At 42.2% G+C, this 23531-nt stretch overlaps 1 protein-coding gene across 22 annotated transcripts in view; it reads left to right on the top strand.

Moving 5' to 3' along the window:
• ADGRL2 (adhesion G protein-coupled receptor L2) overlaps positions 1-23531 on the top strand; it is a 560560-nt gene that overhangs the window by 380695 nt on the left and 156334 nt on the right. For all 22 annotated transcript variants that reach the window (XM_077928532.1, XM_077928531.1, XM_077928533.1 and 19 more), the window contains one exon: positions 19543-19723. In XM_077928532.1, the coding sequence (XP_077784658.1) occupies positions 19651-19723 (73 nt within the window). In that variant the 5' untranslated portion in view covers positions 19543-19650. The remainder of the gene's footprint in view (positions 1-19542; positions 19724-23531) is intronic.

Below are 23531 nucleotides of genomic sequence, written 5' to 3'. Positions count from 1 at the left end.
GCCAAGTGCTCCTCATAAACAGAGGTTCTGTGCTGGACTGTGCCCCAAAGGTTAGGTGGCAGACCATGGAAAATATTCCTTCTGTGTAAACAGTTTGAAAAATCGCTGCAGTATGGCGATTCAGATAGCTTTGTGTTAATTTGCCTTCCACCCAGGTGAGGGTTGTGTCAGCTGAACCAAGTTAAGTTTTCAAAGCATGTTCTCCCCCACCCCAGTTCCAGAAGTTGTATAATAGAGATTATCAGGCTCCCACAACTTTGCTGGTCCAGAACGATGAATGGCTGGCAGAAATTTTGTGTCAGTTGCTATTTCCCTCCTTGGCTCCAGGGTTGTTGAGCAGCTGTGCGGCCAAAGTGTCTGGAGTGCCTTGGCTATATAGAGCAAACTGGCATGGTCTCCACCACCCAGCAACACCCCTGCACCTATTCCTTTGTCCAGGTCAGGAAAGAAAGTCAGGGTATTTCCTTGTAAGCTGCTTAACTGAAGTGCCCAGAGGGCCTCAGTCACACAGAGCAAACCTTGCAGGGAACAGTAAGGTCAGAAGCCAGGCAACCAAAGATTTCGGCTTGCCTATTAGAGCTAGTAAAAACCATTTTCGAACCTCAACAGACCCTTGGGCATTACATTCTCCGCTGCCCTGCATGTACAGAGCAGCTTGTCACATTTAAAAACTATGTTCATGGTAGGGAAACCAGAACCCCACATGACAATTCACATGGTAGTGCTGACATTCCAGTCGATGGCCTTGGAACTTGCAGTGTGACACCTGGTGTCCAAAATGTCAATTCTCCCCAGTCTTGGGTGCTTTTAAGGTGCATATGGGCCTTGTTGGAGATGTTTCTCAGCTGAAAGCAGCCATCAGTGTGGAGGGAAGTAGGGGGGGGGGTAGGGATGCTTAAATCTACTTACATCCTGGCTTAATGCCAAAAGCTTCTTTCTTTTCAAGCAGCTGGTTTCCCTTGGCTAAGAGTGGCTTTGGCCTCAGCCGTGAATAGTTCAAAGCCTAGTATGGCTAATAGGTTCCGACCTCTCTGTCAGCTGTCACACATTGGCACTGGTTGTAAGTTTATGCCAGACAATGATATTTCCTTGTGTTGCAATCCTTTTTGTTGTTGCTGGTTTTTGGAAACGAAGAAGAGGTTCAAAACATTCTGTGCGTATATTGTGTTTCCTAGAAGATGCAGCCTTGTTCACGTACAAAATAACATTTGACTTGGACGTGGCATACAAGTTTGGGTACGTAAATAACATCCAACTCTGGATATCCCTGGCCCCTATTCGGTACCCATAAAAGCACAGCAGAATTATTTTGTCATTTCAGCTCTTTTGATTAGGAAGCAATATATGAAACTAAAGTAAAATAATGAAAGCGAGCTTGTTGGCATCTCATTTTTCGATCTCCTTTTATGACGGGGCATGCTTGGCGGTCTGTGGCATTCCATTGTCCAGAATGGCAGGCACTGGCCTTCTTTTGGCAGTGCAGAGCTGAGAGGTTTATGCAGTGTATGCCAATACAGTGGTACCTCGGGTTAAGTACTTAATTTGTTCCGGAGGTCCGTTCTTAGCCTGAAACTGTTCTTAACCTGAAGCACCACTTTAGCCTATGGGGCCTCCTGCCGCTGCCGTGCCACCGGAGCACAATTTCTGTTCTCAACCTAAAGCAAAGTTCTTAACCTGAAGCACTATTTCTGGGTTAGCGGAGTCTGTAACCTGAAGCGTATGTAACCCGAGGTACCATTGCAGTTAGTGTTCTTGGTTCCTGCCAATCTTACATGGGGGCCCTCATTTCTGAACTTTCAGGACCTGTCAACTAGGATTTATACTTTTCAAATCCCTGATGAGAAATATTAACTTCTTTGATTTTTTTTAAAACTTTCAAGGAACGTGCATGCACAGGCAGTAATTTATTCTGAAACTAAATCCTACCATACAACCTAGGACTGTACTTCTCAAAAGGTGTTCAAATGTCATTGAGCTTGGTGAGAGGACGCTAGAAAGTGCCTTTACAACCATGGTTGTGATAGCGCAACCAAGTCCTGCTTTTGTATCAGTTAAAATAAAGGAGATTGTATCTGGAAGTAGTGTGGTGAATAGGTCAGAGCATTAATAAGGTTTGTCGCTCAAAAAATAATCAGAAATGTATTTCTGCCTCTGCAAAAGAAGGAAACATGTTTGCAAAGTCTGACTAGAAACACTAGTCAGTGTTGCATGTGACTATGTAATTTGCTTTTTCTTTCAGCTATTTGGAACACTGCCACACTGGAAAATAATAGTTCTACCTAGCATATATTTTCATTCTGGAGCCGCTATGTAGTAATACCCTTCATTGTTGTCATAAGCTAAAATCACCAATCAAATGATAAAGGTATAATTTATGCTAAACTGGTGCTTGGGTCTAGAAGCTCTTTCAGAGACTAACAATTCAGTAGAGACTGCTTTTATAAGTATGGCTATATAAAATGCTTATTAATGGCAGCAGATGTTGCACTTTAATCCCTTAAAATGATTGTTTGGTACCAGCAGGAGATTTATTAAGCCTGAGTTGTGTGAAATTGCGTGTGCATAAGCTGCTATTTAGATTGTAAAAATGCCATTGAAAACTGTTAAAAAAGTTCTGCCTGTAATTGGCAGAGAGGTATTAGTTCTTCCCAAAGAAGTCTGTGTGTACTCTTGGCCCTTGTGCTCCAACCTCTTTATCATTTATCTTCTTGTATTAATGTCACTGAATTATTAATTTATACATTGGGTTGGATGGGGTGAAGGCACCATTTAAATGTGTGGCAAATGTATCCTTATCGCAGGAGACATGAAAGGAGTCATTTTGTGTTATCTGCAAAATGGAAAGGACATTTTAAAATTTCATTTACAGTAATCGACTTCTCTTCCAGTAAAACACCTAGATTATTGCTACCATAATATAATGCTCTTATTAAAATTTTGTAATCTTCTCCACTCTTTTCACTTATAAATAAGGTTGATGGACAAATTCTGGCTTCATTTGTGCGGTTTTTACTGTACGCTTTTACTATCTGATAATCACCGGGCAAATTGAGTGTGCTGTTAATTGTGGTTCAAAAATGTAATTCGTATTAGATGCATGTGTGTAGCAAGCGAGGCCAAAATTATGAGCATAATTATCAGGGCAGGCGCTAGGAATTTACAGAATGAATATTGCATGCTGTGAAATAGCTATCTCTAAAAAGCAAGGTCATCAAATGACAATCATCATCAAATTCTGCAGGATTTTGTGAGTGTGAAAATCATGATATGAATTAAATTTCAAAAGGTGAATAATTAATGTGGCAACAGAAATATATGAGGATTTGAATATGTTCACAATTGGCAAGACAATGCTTAAGTTGAATATACTACCAGGGTTTCACTTGATGTTCAACAGGGAATTTTGAGCAACAGGGAGTTTCAAAGCTGGTTTGAAGTATGGGCATTCAGTAAAAGGCTTTGAATACATAGGGAAGGCTAGTATATGTAGAAGAAACTTTGGAAAGCTACCCAGAATGTGCCCATCCACTCTGTGTATAAGTGAGAAAGAGTGCCAAAGAGGTTCAAAATGAAGTTGCTGGAGATTTTTCTGAAGTTTTGTAAGTTGTCTTGGAGAGAGATCAATTTCTGGAAAACTTTCATTCAATCAAAATTAGTTTAGAGGGAAGCTCTGTGTGTGTATTCAATGTACTTGTTTGTCAGCTCAAATACTTTTGGCTGCACAATGGAAGTTTCCCCCTGTCTTCTGTGCAAGCCCCCTAAATCTGTTCCGGGGTTCCTTCCAGAGGAAATCTGGGAGGGGCATGTAGCATACGTTGGGATAAGAGCTGTTGCATAAATGGAATGTGTGCATTGGATACCTTCCTCATTTCCTGTGTGTTACACTTCTACCCAGTGTTTGAAACTCCCATTGTCCTAGGCACATTTTGCAACAGGGAATTTCATTAGCGCGAGCAGTTTCTGATCTCTGGGCGCAGTACTGTGCCTAAGATTTCAGATTAAAACTGCAAAGTGGAAGAAAAGGAGGACCCTTTTCTGCCTCCCCACTTCCAGCTGCTCTCTGAAGCCTGGAGAAGAGACCCTCTTAAGAATATTAGGGCTGTGGGCAGGGGAAGGACTAGACCATGTGAAAAACGAACGTCATATTTTAGCTGAAGTTCATTCATTTTCAGCTTTGTATTCTTGTTATAGAAAAGCGTACCTAGACAATTCCATTGTTGTGCCCATGACCTAGGTCTAAGGTGCCATTTAGCTCCTAGCTTTCAAATATCTTAATTTCTAACACTGCTTCTACCTTTTCCCACTCTGTCATCTAAAGCTGGTGGATTTTAGCATCCAAAGAGAAAATGTGAACAGTAGTCCCAATTCTTCCCTCACTGAATGTTTTTATTTTAAAAAGAACAGCAACATAAACATGTGTGGTTTGGAAGCAGAGATAGTCCCCCATCTTGAATCACTCTCTGAAACATTTGCCTCATGCTTTGCCATAATATTTCAAATAATATTTGACAGGTTCTAAAAGCAGCAGACAAAAACCCTACCACCTTTCAACTGTATAAGGACAGGGTTTCCCAAACTTTGGTCTCCATCTGTTTTTGGACTGCAACTCCCATCATCCTTAGCTAGCAGGACCAGTGGTCAGGGATGATGGGAACTGTAGCCCCAAAACAGCTGGAGACCCAAGTTTGGGAAACCCTGGTATAAGACATTTACTAGCTAAGACAGTCACAGGGATAAGAAATGCATTAACAATTTGATGTCTGGTTGAAGAGACAAGTCTTTTGGCACTGGAAAAAAGCTCACTTTGGGCGTTGGGCAGGTCTCCTTGTAGAGAGGATGCCACTAGTGTGTGTATGGTGGGGACGGAGCCTCTAAAACACAGTATTGTTTCCCCTAAATGTTGGAGTACAGCTCTCATTATCCTTGACTGTTGGTCATGTTGGAGGGCCACGATTTGCTGCTCCTGATAACAGTGAGCTGGATGGAATATGTTTTGATGCAGCAGCCATTGTTCCTTCATTACTGTCTGGGAGGCGGGTGGCGCTGTGGCCTAAACCACTGAGCCTCTTGGGCTTGCCTATCATAAGGCTGGCAGTTGAAATCTGTGTGATGGAGTGAGCTCCCATTGCTTTGTCCCAACTCCTGCCAACTAAGCAATTCCAAAGCATACCAGCACAAGTAGATAAATAGGTATGGCTGTGGCGGGAAGGTAAACGGTGTTTCCTTGCGCTCTGGCACTCATCGAAGTGTCCCTTGGCTCCAGAAGCGGTTTAGTCATGCTGGCCACATGACCTTGAAGAAAGCTGCAGACAAACGCCAGCTCCCTCAGTCTGAAAGCGGAGATGAGCACTGCACCCCATAGTCTAATGGACTAACCGTCCATGGGTCCTTTACCTTTACTATCCCCGAGGGAACAAATAATATTGCAGGATTAAGATGAGTAAGTATAGCAGCTTGGGCAAAGTCACCATAGATTTCAGTAAGGCCCCCTGAAGTTAGACTAACTTCTGCATGTCGCCCAAATTCTATCCTAATTGGCAGCAGTGCTGTTATTACATGGGGCTAATTTAATGAAGCAGTATATCCAAAGCACTTCACATCTATCCTGAACTAGCCATGATGGCTTTGCTCTGCCTCCATAGCAAGAGGCAGCAACACGTCTGAGTACCAATTGCCGAAATCCACAGAAGGAATCTTGTACTCGATTCCTGCTTCTGGGTTTCCCACAGGTATCTGGTTGGCCACTGTGAGAACAGGATGCTGGACTGGGTGGGCCATTGGCCTGATCCAGCAGGTTGTTCTTACATTTTTATTTGGGTATAATCATTACAACAACCGTGTAAGTTACGGTAAGTTTTTTACTCTCCATGTTGTAGATGCTGGGCCTACAGGCACTGACTGAGGGGTTGAGGCAGTATTGGACTCCCAGATATGTTTTTTGAGGGGGCCAGGCCAACTCAGTATTCAGAATACTGTTGTGTTCTCCTCTGGAGAATGTGGTTCCTGTGGGTGGGATTGAGGCTGAGAGAAAGAGAGAGAGTGCTTTGCATAATGCCATGTAGAGGCACCATTCTAATGGAGGGATTGGGTTCCTGGTCCACAGCTCAATGTCTTTTCCAGTGTGCTATGCCAGTTCTAGACTGTTCAACCAGATGGCAATTTCTCCGAAGCTCACATGTCTACACACACTTTATTCTACATGGTTGAGAAGAGAGCATATTAACAAACATCCCACTTCATATGCAATCAATGGATACGAAGTTTGGCAGAAGCATGTTCTATGGTGGAAGCTTCGGGAGTACCTTGAACTGAGCTTCATTTCTTCTTCATTTCCCTTAGTGATCGCTTTTGGAGACTGCATACTGGGAGCAAGAAGGGGGGGTGCCACATTGTCCAATTCAGAAAGCTTTTAAGCACGGCTTGGTGGAAAGTCAGGATGCAAAGTTAAACCAACCAACCAACCAACCAACCAACATGCCATTTAAAAGCCCTTGGTTTCTCTTGCTCTTACGTTGAGGTCATGGAAGCTAGCCTGCAAAGCCACACAGCCATGCTCTGGTGCTGTTTCTCTCGTAAGACCCCTGTCCCTCACCTCATCTGCCTACACCTGGTAGTGGTGGTGTGGGCAGTTGCTACTTGCCTCAGCTCCGTGGCTAAATTGTAAGCCTGTACTTTTTTAAAAAAACCAAAACAAACACCTCTCCCCAACACTAGCTGTTTCCTCGTTTGGGAGCTCCTTAAATGTGCAGCTTTATAACCTAGTTGTTTGCGAAGTGAAATCTTTTAATGGTCTAGAAGGGGAATGGGAGCAAACTGGATATAAAGCAAGGAGAAAGAGAGAGACTCTCTCTCTCTCTTCCACCCCTCCCATTTTAAAACATAATTATTATAAAGCCTCCTAAATGTTCTGCTCCCCTGCTGCGTAAAGTGGCATGTCTGGAAAATCGCTTTATGTCAGTGACTGGCAGCAGGCACTGGTTTCTCCCCCTTTTTCTTCTTTTTTTTCTGCTGATGATAGGCATAGTGAGGTTAGGTGAAGGGCTGGCTTATAGTTTTGTGTAGCTTCCCTCCACAAGTCAGATTTCCCCCTATGGATTCTCTTGCTTTGTTTTGGTGGTAATTTAAAGATCCCATGCTATTGATTCCCCCCCCCCCTCTTTTGGTAAGCTAAGTAGTGCATTCCAGCCAACATATTTCTCTTGCTAGCTCTTTCAGATATTATTACCATTAGAGATTAAAATAGCACCACGGCCCACATGTGGGATACTGCAGTAGCTTTCATGTTCGTCTGCAGAGAGGCGTTCCACTACCTTGAGATAATTAAATGGTCTGTAAAGCATTTGGGGAATAAGGCTTCACGGAAAGCACTCTAATAGTTTATTTTATTTTTTTGTTGTTGGTTTTTAATGGGACTAATCTTTGCTCCACTGGGGCTTTGGGGCTATCGGAATGAGAGTAAGGAGTTGAGGAATTCTCTTTACAGATGTACTAATGGTGCTTTTAAAAGACAAAGAGAGGATAAAGAAGAGAGGAGGGGGATTCAGAATGAGACAGAAGATAGCATTTAACGATCGGGTGTTTACAGTCTAATTAAATATATTTAGTATCACTGTTGTCATAAAAGCTGGCTTTCTTTAAAATGTGAATTACTACATCACCATGATAAAACATTGCCTGAGGTCATGATCTTATTAGGTCCTAAACTACTTACTCATGAGTTACTCTGTTTTTCAGGAATTGTCTCACAAATGTCAAGTGGGTAAGTGGTTTCAGGACTGCGGTTATGAACATGTGCGGTTCTGTGTGGTGCATTCTTGCTATAGTTACAGATTTTTCATAATTGCTTGCATGCTCATCAGATGTGTTTTATCTCCAGTTACCTCATTGTTGCCAAGGAATCTCTGTTGGTGGTATTGATGAGCTAATATATGACAGATCTTGGGTCATTATTATTTCATTTAGTGGTTGTATGTATAGACCAAGAGGGAATCTGAATATTGATTCACTGAATGGCTAGTAACAATGATTTATGAGCTAGAAATTCAGCACAGTGAGCCAAATAGAGTAGCAAGATTACATCTTATGAGCTACCATTGATTTTGTTTCATATTTCGCTGCACAGTGATTAGACCAGGATATCACAAATATTAGCTCTGAAGCTATGTTCTTTCTAGAAGAATCAGGATTGCAGAGTAAATTATCGATAATGCAAATACATGTTTATCCACATTGACTAGAGAAGCACTCCTCCTCTTCCTTAACATATTTGCTGTCACCGCTCTTAGTTACTGCCAATCTACCCTCCCGAGGTTGTCTGGACTTGAATGTGCATTCCTTAATACATTTTCCAAAGTTGACGTTCGTTATTTCAAAATAGCTTTGCTGCCAATAGAGAGAAAAAGCACTGCAAAACCTGAATGTCTATCTACACATGTTAGTCTGCTGAGGAAAGAAGCAGGCTATATACTCTGAATACAGTGCAAGGAGCAGACAGTTCCACAGCTGCCTGCAACTCACCTCCCCGTTGTGCCATCAACAGTATACTCAAAATACGGTTTATTGTTCAGATATGTAACAGAAGGCAAAGTTACAGCATCGCTATGGAAAGCTTTCCATATTGAATGAAAGCTCTCATAGTGCGTTTATATTTTGTAAACTTTCATAGCTCTAAACTATGCTTAGACCAGTGATTGGGAACCTGCGGCCTCCAGAAATTCTGACTTCAGATGCCTTCCAACCCAGGAAGTTTGGCCAATGTTCAGGTTTGACTGGAATGTATGTGTTTCCTAGGTTAGACTGAGGCCCTGTTCAAAAATGACCCACTGTTAACTAGCTTCTCTCAAAAATGACCCACTGTTAACTAGCTTCTCTCAAAAATGACCCACTGTTAACTAGCTTCTTCGTCACACCTTATTCACCACTTGCCAGAGCTTGTTTGGCAGGGTTACGATGGTGGAGAAAGCCTCTGATTGTGACTGTAGCATAGTGTAGCTTCCTAACGTTGTTGTTGTTGTTGTTGTTGTTGTTGTTGTTGTTAATTATTAATTTTAACCCATGGGCAGATAAGGAATTCTGAGAAAATGTCTGGGCCCTTCACTATTGAGCATTATGATGGGGTAGAAACAAGAGCTTTGATGCACTTACACTCTGTTTCCTTCCTACTCAGCCCTCTTTTCTCTCAGATGCACTCCAACCTAGGCTGCTTGCTTTTTTTCTTACCCTATTATGGACCTTTCCTTCTTGCACCAAGGCCTTATTTGCAGCTATCCCTTTGGTATCTCATCTCTTCAGCGCCTGCACTATTTCCTTCTCCAGGCATCCAGTTAGAATTGATCTCGTTTTTCTTGTAACATCCAATTAGAACTGCTCTCTTGCTTCTAATCGGACGCTATCAGAGAGAACACTTTTCCGAGTCTGCTGGCCAGTCGCAACCAAGCTCAGCCTGGATAGCTCAGTTGGTCAGAGCATGGTGCTGACAACACCCACAAGGTTGCAGGTTCTATCACCATATGGGACAGCTGCATCCTATGAAAATGAAACTGGTTCTATAGAGAGCCGAAGCACACAATGTGGGCAGTACTTGGGAGAGTACTATAGTTTATAATCCACTGCACAGGGGACTCGAAAGCCTGGCAGGTACACTACCAGGTTTCTGTGAGCACACTGTTACCTGTGGCACCATGTTGGAGAACCTTTAGCGTGTCAGGCCAACATTGTAGAGAAGTGATCAAAATAACATAATGTTTGCATAACATGATTGAAGATTTCTCTGTTGAGAAAACTGTAATTTATCATAACCCTTACTTACTTGAGTCTCTCAACTTATCTAAAGTTTGTCAACTAGCTGAAACCGAAAGGACAGAAACAGCACACTGTTTTTCCTTAGGAAATGTGGGGGAGAGCATAGGATTTTCAGGCAGCATGGTGGCGTAATCTGTTTAACTCTAGAAGTCACTTCCGTCCCACAGGACCTGGGAGGAGTATGACAAGGGCTCTGTGATTCATTTTAGCCACTAAAAGGGTTTATGTAAGAAATAGGCTAACTAGTAACCATCTTTGGGTCAGATACAGACACAAGGTTACTGGTTGTCTACCACTGTGTTAAGAACAGTCTAAACCCCCCCAACCCCGGATGGCTTCAGAATTTATAATAGCTGTTTCTGTCCTGGAGGAAAACAGTGTGTGTTGTATCTGTCACACTTCCATAGTCATTGACAGAGGGCTTTGGAGAGCATCAGCACTGGGGCAGAACAGAGGAGATGTCTAGTTGAATGGTGTGTATGTAGATCTTATGGAAGTTAAATAGTTTATTTGTAGGTTATGATAGAAATAGGGGTTGTTTTTTAAAGAAGAAGGAAAAAGCTGCTCATGCAGACTAAAAAAAAAATGCTTTAGGATGCAATGGTGTTATAAATCCATGGTGTTATTCCTTCTGTCCAATATGAGGTGTTGTGTTTCAAGTTTTAGTTTCATTTATCATTTAAAAGAAGGGAGGGGGAAAGAGCATACCAAATTTAAGTAAGTGTTTTGTGCATGGCTCAGGTAGCCCCTAACATTCAGAAGGGTGTGGGGAGGATTCAATTGCAGCGAGGTTGGCACCAGGCCCATTTGAAATACTGTTGCAACGCGCAAGCCCTGGAAGTCAAGGCTTTATTTAACCCAATTATTCAAGATGGTTAAACAAACAATGAAGTATGTATAACCCACAAAGCTGATTTGTTGCCAAGTCACAAGACTTGGTTCTATTTTGTCAGGTGGATGTTGGGCCCTGGGTTGATGATGCTGTTTAGATTGGGATGTCAGCTGTGAGTGGCATGTGTGAACCTCCTTTTTATTTGAAACTCATTCTCTTCCCCGCCCCCCTCCTGTTTTTCTCATGCCAAGAAAAGAAAGGTCATAATGCATATCAAGTATGTTACACTCCTCACAGTGAACTATGTGAAGCTTCACGTAACACATCCATTCCAGAGCTACAGGCATGTCTGGTCACAGACCCACGATGTTTGCCTACTTCTGCTTCAAACAAATGTTCTGACTTGCATGAAGAAAAACAACACACACACATAACTACACCTGGATGGCAAATGAAGTTAACCAAGCGAATGCAGCAATCTTGTTAAAAATAGATTGCTGGAAATCCTTATCAGCACTGACAGTAAATGAAAGAGCTGATTTCTCTTCCTAAAGTTTTGGAATGACCAGTTTTTCAGCTTATGGTCTGATCTTCCCTTTTTTTAGGTGATGTGAATTGATTATTATAATGAGCTTTTAAAAAAATACACAGTACAAAGTGCTTTGCTATACAGTGGTACCTCTGGTTATGAACTTAATTCGTTCTGGAGGCCCGTTCTTAACCTGAAACTGTTCTTAACCTGAAGCACCACTTTAGCTAATGGGGCTTTCTGCTGCCGCCGCTGCCGCATGATTTCTGTTCTCATCCTGAAGCAAAGTTCGTAATCTGAGGTACTATTTCTGGGTTAGCGGAGTCTGTAACCTGAAGCATATGTAACCTGAAGCGTATGTAACCCGAGGTACCACTGTAGTAGTTGTCAATGCCTGCAAAGCAACCCTGCAGAGTGGGTCTCATCCTCAGTGGAAAGGGATTGAAACTGGTCGATTTTGTGGAAGCCGATGTGACTCTTGTTTCAGTGGGACCACTTTCCATGGACCAGTATAGACCGGTAGATTTCCTGTTCCACAAGAAGTTGGAGAAGCTATTGAACTCTCCACACCTTCTGCTTCTTGTCTTTCAAATTGCAGCATGGTCTGTCTTTGGCACATGCATACTTTATAGCTCTTCATTATTTTCTTGTTTGTTTGTTTTGTTTTTTGATGTTCATAAAAATCTAGCCTACGTAAAGATTGAAAATGAGACCTATTTGTTTTGCAGTTTTCGCACGGGCCAAGAGTGTTTAATGAAAGGAATGGTAAACAGCTTCAGATTGTGCCTCTGGTGTCCACAGAGTGATCAGCATATTTAACATGCTCAGCATGACTCTAAGATATTACAGCTGATAATAGTTGTAATTGACTTGCAGACTCCTCTCTCTCTCTCTCTCTCTCTCTCTCTCTCTCTCTCTCTCTCTCTCTCTCTCCACCCCACCCCCAGAACAGGGGGAGTCATCAAGAGGGCAAGCTGTTAGCTCACAGGAAGCCATATATGTGTGTGTGTGTGTGTGTGTGTGTGTGTGTGTGTGTGTACACATACACACACACACACACACACACACACATTCCCACACCCTCTTATTAAAAATCTACCTTTCTTATTAGCACTAGCAAACGTTTACTTTGTTGGCTTAGTGAATGATAAATCCCCAGAGTATCGAAACACCATCCTGCATTAACAAGAAGGGGTAGAACTAGCCTGTCTGAAAAGCAGAAATGTACAAAGCATATAACTGGTGGGAAATGAAGGAGGCTTAGCTCTAGCGGAATGATGATGGGCAATAAAAATAGTTTCCTTTTCTATCTCCCTCCCTCCCCTCCCTTTCTGTTCACCGCCCCCCAAATCCCATTTATTTTCCTGGCGAATGATTGAGGTAGACCACTGTGCCGCTGCGGATGGGAAGGATAAATTGCAAAGCTGAAATGGTTTTTGTAGAGTGTTTTGCTTGTCACGCAGGTAGATTCTCCTTTGTGAGTAAACTCCGTTGTAGTGATTAACACAGGATCCAGTCCGGTGGGACTTGAGCTTTGTGATCTCTCGTTTGGCTTAGATTCAGGGTACATGTATATTTATCCCATACTGTTTCAGGCTTCGCTAAAGCATTGATGTATCACTTCAGAGCACGCAGCAGCTGAGTGTATAAAAATGACTTTCTTAGTGTAACACTGGGTCACCTTGGTCAGGTCTCCTACTCGCTGTGCTATTCCCTTTCCTGATACTGCATTCCTTCTGTTTGACTCAGATGGTAATGTTTTGTGTTAGAAATCCAAAATTCAAGGCGTTAATTAATGGAAACTGTGGAGTACAGACCTAGAGATAAGACGCCAGGGTGGTCTTGAACACTGCAGTGTTTTTAATGGAACAACAGTCTCTTTGTAGCTGCTTTGGCCATTTATTTTGTCCTTACGGAAGAAGAAAGTTACACACTGATTATTTACCATCTAGAAGAGTCTCAATACTTCAGACTACTTGGATGCGATACATGTCATGTCAGACTGTACCACTTCAAAATGTAAGTGGAAGAATGCATATGTTCTTTCCAATATCAAGAACTCCCTGCATGTGAAAAGCTGGCTGGCATATCAGGGAGAATTTTTAGTCAGACCCTTTTCCTGACACTAAATTTCCACAGCAGATATTTTCTGATGCAGGGAATGTCGTCATGTGCAATTTAAGAGTGCCTTGCCATGTGCTTTGTATGAACCTGTGGATTAACCCCTTTGTTTTGACCATATTCAGAAACAAGGGTGGATGAAGCATAGTGAATATGTTAAATCTTACCCAACTTTTCATAATACATTCTTATTGATGATTGCATAGCCATTTGAGTATAGAATCAGTAAATGGTACTTGTTCAGATTAACTAATGTGAAGGATGGTGATCTTATGGAGAGCCAGTGTGGTGTAGTGGTTAAGAGCAGTAGTCACGTAATCTGGGGAACTGGGTTCGCGTCCCCGCTCCTCCACATGCAGCTGCTGGGTGACCTTGGGCCAGTCACACTTCTCTGAAGTCCCTCAGCCCCACTCACCTCACAGAGTGTTTGTTGTGGGGAAGGAAGGGAAAGGAGAATGTTAGCCGCTTTGAGACTCCTTAAAGGGAGTGAAAGGCGGGATATCAAATCCAAACTCCTCCTCCTCCTCCTCCTCTTCTTCTTCTTCTTCTTCTTCTTCTTCTTCTTCTTCTTCTTCTTCTTCATCAGTGGCTGTGTTTACACATCACAGCAAACCATAGTTAATGGTTTTCCATGAATGCATCTTTCTGAGTTACTTTTCTCTCTGCTAGTGTACAGAGGAAATAAACCATGATCAGTGGATGGAACCAAGGATTTTGATTTGTTTTCTCCCAACAAATCACAGTGAGTAACCCAATCTTGGCTATGGATTGTACTGTGTTGGGAGTGAAACAAGCATGGATCCCAGGATTCATGGTTTATTTCTTCCCATGGCTACTGGGGAAGAGCATAGCGGCTACAACCGGTTTGTGCATGGTAGTGAAAGATTTATGGTACTGTGCTGGATGGACACAGAATATGCTTATGATGTAAAGTCAGGTTTTCCTATTGATTCAGTTGGATTGTCTTTGATACTAATCATTATAAATTAAATTATGGTTGGTTGTGTTTGTCAGTGATTAAAAAGGGAAAGAAGGGGTATCTTTCAGAACTTTGAAGAAAAGATGACAACTGGGTCACTTTACCACTTCTTGGCCTTCCTTTGTGAAAAGATTAGGAAGGGTGATGTCTTGACCTAGTTGTGTTCCATTGTCTGACCTACAGAGAACAGCAAAGATAGTAATTCCAACCCGGTGAAAGAGTGTGTGAACATCTCCTCCTGTACTCCCTAATCCTAGTTTCTTCTTTCCAGTACACATTGATATATGGCCAATGTTGTCAAGGATGCAACAGAGATACGAAAATGGCATCATCAAGATTTTGAGATGTGTTTGGTGGGTGCCATCTTGCTTTGCTGAGATTAGGTTTTAATTGTCTTTCCAAATTTCCTAGACATAATGTGTAACGGGCGGCTTTTTTTCCTTCCCTAGTAAACAGAAAACCTTTAAAGTGTTGTAAATCAGGGCACTGAAGGTCAAAGAATTAGCTTCTCTTGGGCTACCTATTGTCTACAAAAGACTGAAAGTTGGTTGCTCCTGTACCTAACTAATCTTTTTGTCTTTAAGTAATTCATGCACAAAAAAGCTCCTTAAACACCATTTTTGCTGTCCAAGGCAGGATGTTTCTGAAGGAGACCATGCTATTTCCCAGAGAGAAGGATTTAAGTTTCCAGGGGAGTTTTCCAGGCAGCTTTGGTTGCACTCTGAAATCCAATCTGCCTTTTGACTCTAGAGACTGTCTCCCTTCCCCATTATCATGACGGACTAGTGGTTTTTATTTTTTATTTTTTAAAAAAAAACACATGAAGAAAAGGTCTGAAGGGAAGTGAGCTATTTGCACAGAAAAGCCACTTACTATGAACTACATTTGCTGTTTGCTAAGAGGTAACCTAATATGGCTTTTCCTGCTGGTGTTTGTCTGTTTTGGGTTGTGTTGTTGTTGTTCTTGAGTTACTCTGCCTCCTTATCTACAGCAATTATTGGGTCTGAAAGACAGGGCTGTCAGCAGCATCTTCAAACACAAGTGTGCTCTGGCTCCAGGTTGGTACCTCATCCTCACCACTATCACATGTCAAGTAGTTTTGCGCTCCGGTGCTGAAGATGCATTATTTTGTTTGTTTATACTATTGCTTAAGAAGGGGGCGAAGTGTTGTTTGTGATGTACTAGATGATTATTTGGGGGAAGACCAGGAACCAAGGTGTACATTAATATTTGCTGTTGAGAGTAGTGTGTGTGTGTGTGTAGATAGATTCAAGTAATCAAATAAATAATACAAAGATCTACACTACTAATTTTACCCAAAAGCTTTTGATTTTGATACAGATGCTTGTATACTAATTTATTTGGTGCTAACACAAGGGACGCATAATCCGATAAAGCCCCAACTGCTGACTTACAGGTTTGCCTTTCCGTACAATAGTCAAGAATCAAGATATACTTTGCTTCCAGCTTCCACATTCTGAATACTTTCTTTGACACAGACATATTGGCTTGCTCTGTCCGTCAGCCGACAGCTGTTGCTGCGGCACCTACTTCTGTATTGTCCCAGACACATCCTCAAGCTACTTTCAAGTCATGCCAAACACCTAAATGGAATCTATGGTCAGGGAGAAGCCTGTTGTTTTCTCTGTCTCGTCAGCTGTTGCCCTCACCTCTCCCAAGTAAAGTGGTATTGAAACCCCTCTTGTGTTCCAAGTCTTTCCTTCCTTTCTGCCTTCCTACAAACCACAACCCAGCGAGGCGACATTTGACAGAGCACACAGGCCTGTCACTGTACAACACGAAGGCCCCCTATTCCTCTGCCCCTCCTTCATATTGATGTGTGCAGCTAAGTAGTCCGTCTAAGCATTATGTTCAGGAAATCGAAAAAACCCATTAAAATCAAATCTCAGCAAATCTAAAAATCCTCTGAATGGTTTGGGAGTAATCAAAAGACTGGCTTAATTTCCCTTGCAGTCATTAATGTGCCTCAGCCATGCGCTCAAATTATTCTAATGGCTAGGTCAATTCGCACTGTACTCTCTGCGAAGTGTGTGAAATGTTTTCGGCAATTACTCTTCTGGGTTGCGACGGATAAAGAGTTAATCTGACTTTTCTGTCCTTCCGTGTTTGTGCACCTGTGCCTGAGCCCAGGTCAGTCCACCATTCTTAACTGAATGGCTTGACGGGTTTACCTAACTGGGGAATAAACTCCCCTTTCCTCTCCCCCGCCCCCCATCTCACCAAAAGGAAGGGAAAGTATTCTTTCAGCTATACATGGCAGACCATTTCTTTGCAGCCTCTATAGATTTTTCAGCATAGAAAGCTCTCCCCACTCTGGGTGAAAGACTCTGCGATGTAACATGACTATTCCTTTGTGTCAGCTTCAGGAAACTCCTGCTGCAGCTGATGTGCCGCCACTAGATTAACTGGTGACGGATCTATTTTTTCCTTCTAGGTGCTTGGGCTTCTGCCAGGGAGAGAACTATGCTTTGTTTGTCTGCACTGAACTTCTTCCCCTTTGCCACTGAAAATGCCTTAGTGGCTGCCCTGCACTGAAACATCCTTTGTGTCATGATATGAATCGCTTTGGCCTTGTGCTGGTTCAGAACTTGTTGGCGGCATTTGCATGTTACAGGGAAGGAAGAACTCCCAAGTCCAGCATAGCAACTGTCTGTGTGATGAGCAGAGGGTCAGTATGGAATCATAGAATTGGAAGGGATTCAGAGGGTCATCTAGTCCAACCCCCTGCAGTGTAGTCACAAGAACATTGGAAGCTGCTTTCTATAAGCCACCAAGCCATCAGTATTGTCTGCAATGACAGTGTAGTGGCTCTCCAGGATTTTGGAGAGGGTTCTGTATCCGCCCTACCCGGAGAGGCCAGCGACTGAATCTACAATGCAGATACTGTGCCACTGAGCTACAGCCCTTCCCCTCTGCTGCCAGACCAGAACCCTGATTTTTTTTTGTACCTGTTACTATAAAAATCCTGGTTTGATCTACTACATCTCCTTGAACTGAACAGGTGACATGACTGGCTTCTGGTCTAGCCTCAGCTTTCTCTAGAAGCAACCCTCTCTTCCAGTGATAGCAAGGAACCCGACCCACCTGTGGTGGTCCTTTTCAGGGCTGGACAGGGTAGGTTGATGGTGAGAATTCATAACTTGTAGATTTAACTTGTAAGGGGTTATAGATCAAGAGTCGAGCATCCGCTGGCCGGGATTTGAGAGAGGAGACTCTTTGTCTCCTCCTTTATTACAGCCTTGTTCAAAATGATAGAGTTGCACACGCATGATCAGCCCTCTCATTCCCCCCCCCTTTTAAACCCCAAATTTATTGATGCATGAAGAATAATGATTACTTTGCTTCAATACTAAAATAAAAATAAAAATCAGAATCGTAGATTCTGTGTGCCTAGCGTGCACACATGCAACCATCGGGCATTAAAAGTGCAAGAGAAACCCACCGTTTCCCACCAATAAAGTGAAGGATGGGTTAAGTGCAGGAGATGTTATGATTGACAATGGAAAGATTGCTATTAAGCAGCTGGTGAGCGCAATCCTAAGCATACTTACGGCGAATTAAATCACAGTGACATGTACTTCTGAATAACGTGGTTAGGAATGGAATGGGTTGTGGATTTCTTTTTCTTTCTCCTTCTTTTTTGATAAATAGGTCCCCCCCCCCCTATGGAATAGTCCATAGGTCCCTTGCACTGGGATAGTCCAAAAGGGGGGGGGGGAGCTTTATTGTCCTTTATATGCATCTGCCCAGATATTCTGTCTTTATGGCTTTCTCCCCTTTCCTTTGAAAATCTTGAAACAAGAGTTAGCAATTGCCAAAGTGGCCATGTCGGTTCATGGCTGCAAGGCTATCATTGCCTTAAGTCCAGGGAACCACAGTCACTGGAAGTATAGTAGTCTTAATTTCTAATGATAGAACAGTTGCATGTGGCTGACTTGGGGACACCAGCAGCAGCAGCAGCATGGTGGATTTGGCAGAAGAATTATTTTTATTTCCCTCCTCTAGTTGCTTGCAGGGTTCTTTTTTTCTTTTTAAAAGACAAACTCTGGAGCTCACATTGCTGGTTTGACTCTGCTGTTCTTTGGCATGGCAGCGAGGAAAACAAGGGCCACCAGAGCTGTTTTGTCTGCGGACTACTTTGCAGACTTAGTTGTTTGCATTTGGGAGGTTGCTTTTGTAGGCTTAGCAGTAGATGTTTTGAAAGGGAGATTAAAGTTCCGAAAGATGTCTAGTGCTCTGCCTCCCTCTGTGCTGTAGAAAGCTGTTTGCTTCTCAGTGAAGGGAAAACAAATGGAAGCACATCAGTTTCGCCCTTTTCCAGCATGGCTCTCTTGGACGAAAACCTTCTGCACTAATGTGTGTGCAGTGCACTCCTGTTGTAGGAAAGAAGAATCTCATTTTGTTCAGTGGTTCCTTGGTTAATTTCTAAGGTCTGAGGCTCAAACCGGCATGAAAGTCCTTCACTCTAATCCCAAATGTTAATCTGTTTGTTTTACAATTAATTGGCTATAGAGAAGGGGACATTCTGCACATTCTCAGGGATGCTCTTTTCAGGCTTACCTGCCAGTCATATGCTGGCATGGCCTGACTGCTATTAAGCCCCGAGGCTTAAAAGCAGCAGCTTGCCTTAATGCTGCCAATGGCAAACGGTTTCCATCGAGACTTTGATGGATTGTTTTTGGCTCCCAGAAACCATGTCTCTGCAGAAGACATATTTTGGATTTGGCACTGCTGCTGGTCATAGGGGGGCAGGAGCTGCTTCAGCAAAAATGGATATTTTGATTGTATCGTTTCTGCCGCTTCTGCTTTTTGTCTGAGGGGGCGCAGAGCCATACATAATGCAAAGGGTGGCACTAGCCATGCAAGTGGAAGGCAGGGGAACTGTGAAGGAGAGACCTCCTGCTTAGTTTCTTTTGGCAGCTGCCTGACTTCCTTGCATGAGTGTTTGGGGGTTTTCTTTTTCCCTCGCCTCGCAATGTTTTAACTTGAGACTTCATGGAAGTCCACTTCCCTGACTTCACCACTTCTCACAGGACCAGCATCATTAACAGTTCCTGCCTCAGTTGGAAGATGATCATTAAAACAATGCTATTTATTTTTTAAACTTGATGGTAGCCAGTTGTTGGTTCTTCCTGCATCCCTTGCCCGCTTTCTTATCAACAATAGTCTGATCTCTACGTATTGTTTCGAAAAGGTTTTAGTGACGCGAACATGAGTTGATTTTTATTTATTTTTTCCCATTTTCGTTTCTTTCCCCAGTTATGAAGATCAATGATGTAGACCACCCACTTGAATGACGCTGGACATTTATAACTGGAATCTTTAAGGAATAAAAAGAAGAAATACGTCGAGAAAGGGGGGTCAATAATGGTGGCTTCTGATTGCAGAATGAAAAGGTTTTGGCTACTTCTGATAGTCAGCTTCCTCCAGTGTACAGAAGGTAAGATAAATTCTCTTAAGTTAAAATCTTAAGTTTCTGTTGTGATGAGATGTGTCTGCTCATGTAAACCATGAGAGTCCAAGAGGACAACATAATTTATTGCAGAAAAGATGCTCCTACCCTAGTGGGATACAACTTATTTTGGCATATGATGGTATATTTGTCAACTTCTGGAGCTTATTCTTTTGGGCTGTATCCACATGTGATTGACCAATATGATTATACTTGATGTGTATAATCATATTGTGTGTATGTGTATAATCATAATATGGTTATACTTGATGTGTATATAATATTTTTCATTTTCATGGCATATTGTTAGGTTAGGTGAAGCTATTTTTCCTGTGGCTTTTCCATTCCTTTCCCCCTCTCTTTATGAATACCTTTTAAAAATTAATTTTAAGTCATTATGTCCTTGAAATTATGTTTAAGAACATGACTAAAACAGCTTCCCAACTTTGCTTTAACTATTATTAAGCACCTGCTGCAAATTCTAAGTGGCCTCTTCTTTAAAAATGTAAATGATTAATTGATTCCTGACAATGGAATATGTTGTCTAGCAAGTGGAGTGCTGGGGTGACTGTCCTTGAGTGGCAGGTGGTTTATTTTTGGATTCCTCTTGTTGAGCCATCTCAAAACACTGTCCTTGAAAACCAGCAAACTGCAAGTTACATAAACACAAGACATAGCAGCTTTAAATATGTATGATCCGATGGAAGAGAAAGTGCATTCGGGGCTATTGCTTTCTCACTTACTGGTCTTACTGACATCAGTGTGGCAAGTCGTTAGTGGAAAATCAGCACTGTACATCTCAGAACTGGGTAAAGTGTAATTGAAAGTGGGTCACCATCAACTTAAATCTCAGTGCTGTTTGAAAATTTATTTACCTACTGTTAGATGCAGTACCTAAGGCTACACTTAAATTAGAAAGAAAAGAACAAGTGTCTTCCCCACCCCCTCTTTTCGAATAAAATTGTCATGTTCATTTTCACTGGTGTCACAGACCTAGTCATTTGTGCTAGCGTATTTCCTTTCAACACTAGCACAACACCCCCCTGGCACTGTTGCAGTGCCACGCTTGTGTAGCAGGTTGTCAGGATAGATAATCAAGCAAAGCTGCTGCCCAACCTCCATTCATTCCATATAAGCCCCATTGAAATGAATGGAGATTGCATGCCATTGAATTATACAGTGTATCTCCTTTATCTTAGTTCTAATTCATGAAAATCAGCTAAGAGTTCTTAGCAACAAACTAGCTAAGCTGCAACAGACATTTTGTTGTTGTGTTAAAAAAAACAACACGGGGCAATGGATCACAAGAGCTGGCTCTGGCAAAAATCATGCTGCGGGGAAAACTGTGAAGCCAGCCAATGCCTCTACATAGCTCCATCCTTATTTCAAACATTGTAATACGTCGGTATATCATGATATTTAGCTGGTGATATTGTCATGATGTTGAAAACCAGATATCACCCAACTTAGGGTTAGGACCGCATTGTTAATGTAGCGAGTGAATGTAGCCACTGTTTTTATGTGTGGGATCTTATTACGATCTCTTCTGTTGGCATGGTAATAGTCACCCTTCATCCCAGCCCTTCTCTCCTGATAATGTTTTGGAAGGGAATTGAGGAGTTTCATATCTGTGAATGCTCCTGTGAGCCTAGTTGTGTAGCTGAGGTGTCAACCCCTGCAAACAGGGTAAAGGCACTGAACACCAAGGATTGTGTTCCCAGCTCCCTCTTCCTTCCCACATGTTGAACAATAAAGACCACTGTTTACTTCCATGAATATCTTTCCGAAAGCTTTAAAACATTCTATATCTATTTAGTTTAATGTTGGCTCTGTGCTAAGACACGGCTCATGGGCTTGAATTGGAAAAAAAAAGTGTCGTGTAGGAACTCCAATTTAGATTTCACGCAGGGTAGACCTGCAATCTCTCTCAGGGGATATTGCCCTTTGAAAACCTGGTTTGCCTGACCAACTTTTAAGACCTCCCCCTGCCTCCCTACAGAGTTGTCGGTAGAGTGTTGAAGGCCAGCTCTGACCAAAAGCGCACTCTTCTCAGTTGCGGTTTCATTAGTTGGTAATTTGTGATTTGTCAGAGAATATTGTTATATACGTGTGCTCCAGCTGGCCTTTATGCCTTTAGTAGAGAATTAAATTTTTATTTTCCTGTGGAACTGCAGTTTACAAATGAGAGGTGATGTACTATGCAGCCACCTTTACGAAGTAAAGAAGTTAAATGCTAATGAGAAGCTTAGATGTCTACATGTAACCACTAGGTGCCCTGAGTAATTACTGCAATGCCTTTTTAAAAAAGAAGAAGCGGGGGTTGTTTTAGTGATAAGAAATTCCTGGGAAATACTGCAGAAGTATTGGGAACATTGAAAGCTTCCCTACTGCAAGGCATCATTTGGGCTATCCATTTAAAACAAAACCATGCCACTTTAAGCGGTCTTGTCTACCCCACCCATTGGAATTGCAGTTGGTTAAGCGTGCCGAGAATTGCTAAGGAGACCCCCTATTCCCAGAGTGATTTAACAATCAATGTGTCTCCTCAGGGAATTTTTGCTCTTTAAAGGGTGCAGAGGTCTCCTAACAGCTCCCACCCTTAACAAACTACAGGATTCCCAGGATTATTTGGGGGAAGCCATGATTGCTTAAAGTGGCACGATAGTGCTTTAAAGATATAGTGCATATGGGGCGCAAATCAGGCAATCTGTCTCTAGACTCTTATCCAAGATAGAATCTTAGAATCAAAGAATTGTAGAGTTGGAAGGGCCATTTAGTCTACCCCCACCCCCCGCAACACATGGATCTTTTGCCCAACGTAGGGCTTGAACCCACAACCCTGGAATTAAGAGTCTCCTGTTCTGCTGACTGAGCTGTCTGGGGATATTGACTATTCAAGCAAGTCCAGAAGACTTTCCCATTGTCTGCTATGTGATCTATTAACAGGAAATTCCAGGAACTCAGTGTTAGGAACCTCTGCATGAAAACCATGTGTGCATAGCACAGGTTTCGAGGCTTCCTTTTATTCTTTTACATCATAATAGGCTCCCTTACATTTCAGTGGATGCAGTTTACTTCCTTCCATTAAATGGAATGGAGAAGATGGTCTGCATATGGACAAGGGTAGCCAACTGGATGCCCTCTGAATTTTGCTGGACTACAGCTTCCTTCATCCCCAGACAACATGACCAGTGATCAAGGATAATTTGGGGTGTGTGTATGTATTCCAGCAGCATCTGGTGGGTGCTACATTGGCCCCTTGATCTCAAGGTGCTCATGTAGTCTCCTGATCTCAGAATAAATATCTGGATAGGGGTGATATGCTGTTAGATTTTTTACTTTAAAACTGTACAGTTGAAGGGGAAAATCACCCCTGTCTTTTATCAGCGATACTTTGATAAATATTTGAGCTCAGTACTGTAGATAAGATCGAGGAGAAGAAAGAAATGTCAAATAGCACTGTTTAACAAGCAATATTTCGAGGGGAGAACATCATCTGCATACATTAGGGACGGAAAAAGTGAAATGATGAATTTCCACCATTTCCAAGCTAATTTTCATTTCCATTTGTAGCATTTCAAATTCATGTTGTTCTCATCTCTTATTTTTCTTGCCTTTAGTTGCCAGCAGTTGCCAGAGGCAATTTTTGATGCTTCAGTACCGAATTGAATTCTTTAAAATAAAAAAACCCAACATTTCTCACTTAAAAGAAAACTGGGAAAGAAATTGGGAAGAGTAGACGGAATGGAGCCACATTAATTACAAATTCTTAAAATAAATCAAATATTGTGGTTCT

This window comes from Podarcis muralis, chromosome 5, assembly GCF_964188315.1.
Source record: "Podarcis muralis chromosome 5, rPodMur119.hap1.1, whole genome shotgun sequence".
NCBI classification, from domain to species: domain Eukaryota; kingdom Metazoa; phylum Chordata; class Lepidosauria; order Squamata; family Lacertidae; genus Podarcis; species Podarcis muralis.
The sequence above is the reverse complement of the archived record's forward strand: the minus strand, read 5'-3'. Positions and strand labels throughout refer to the sequence as shown.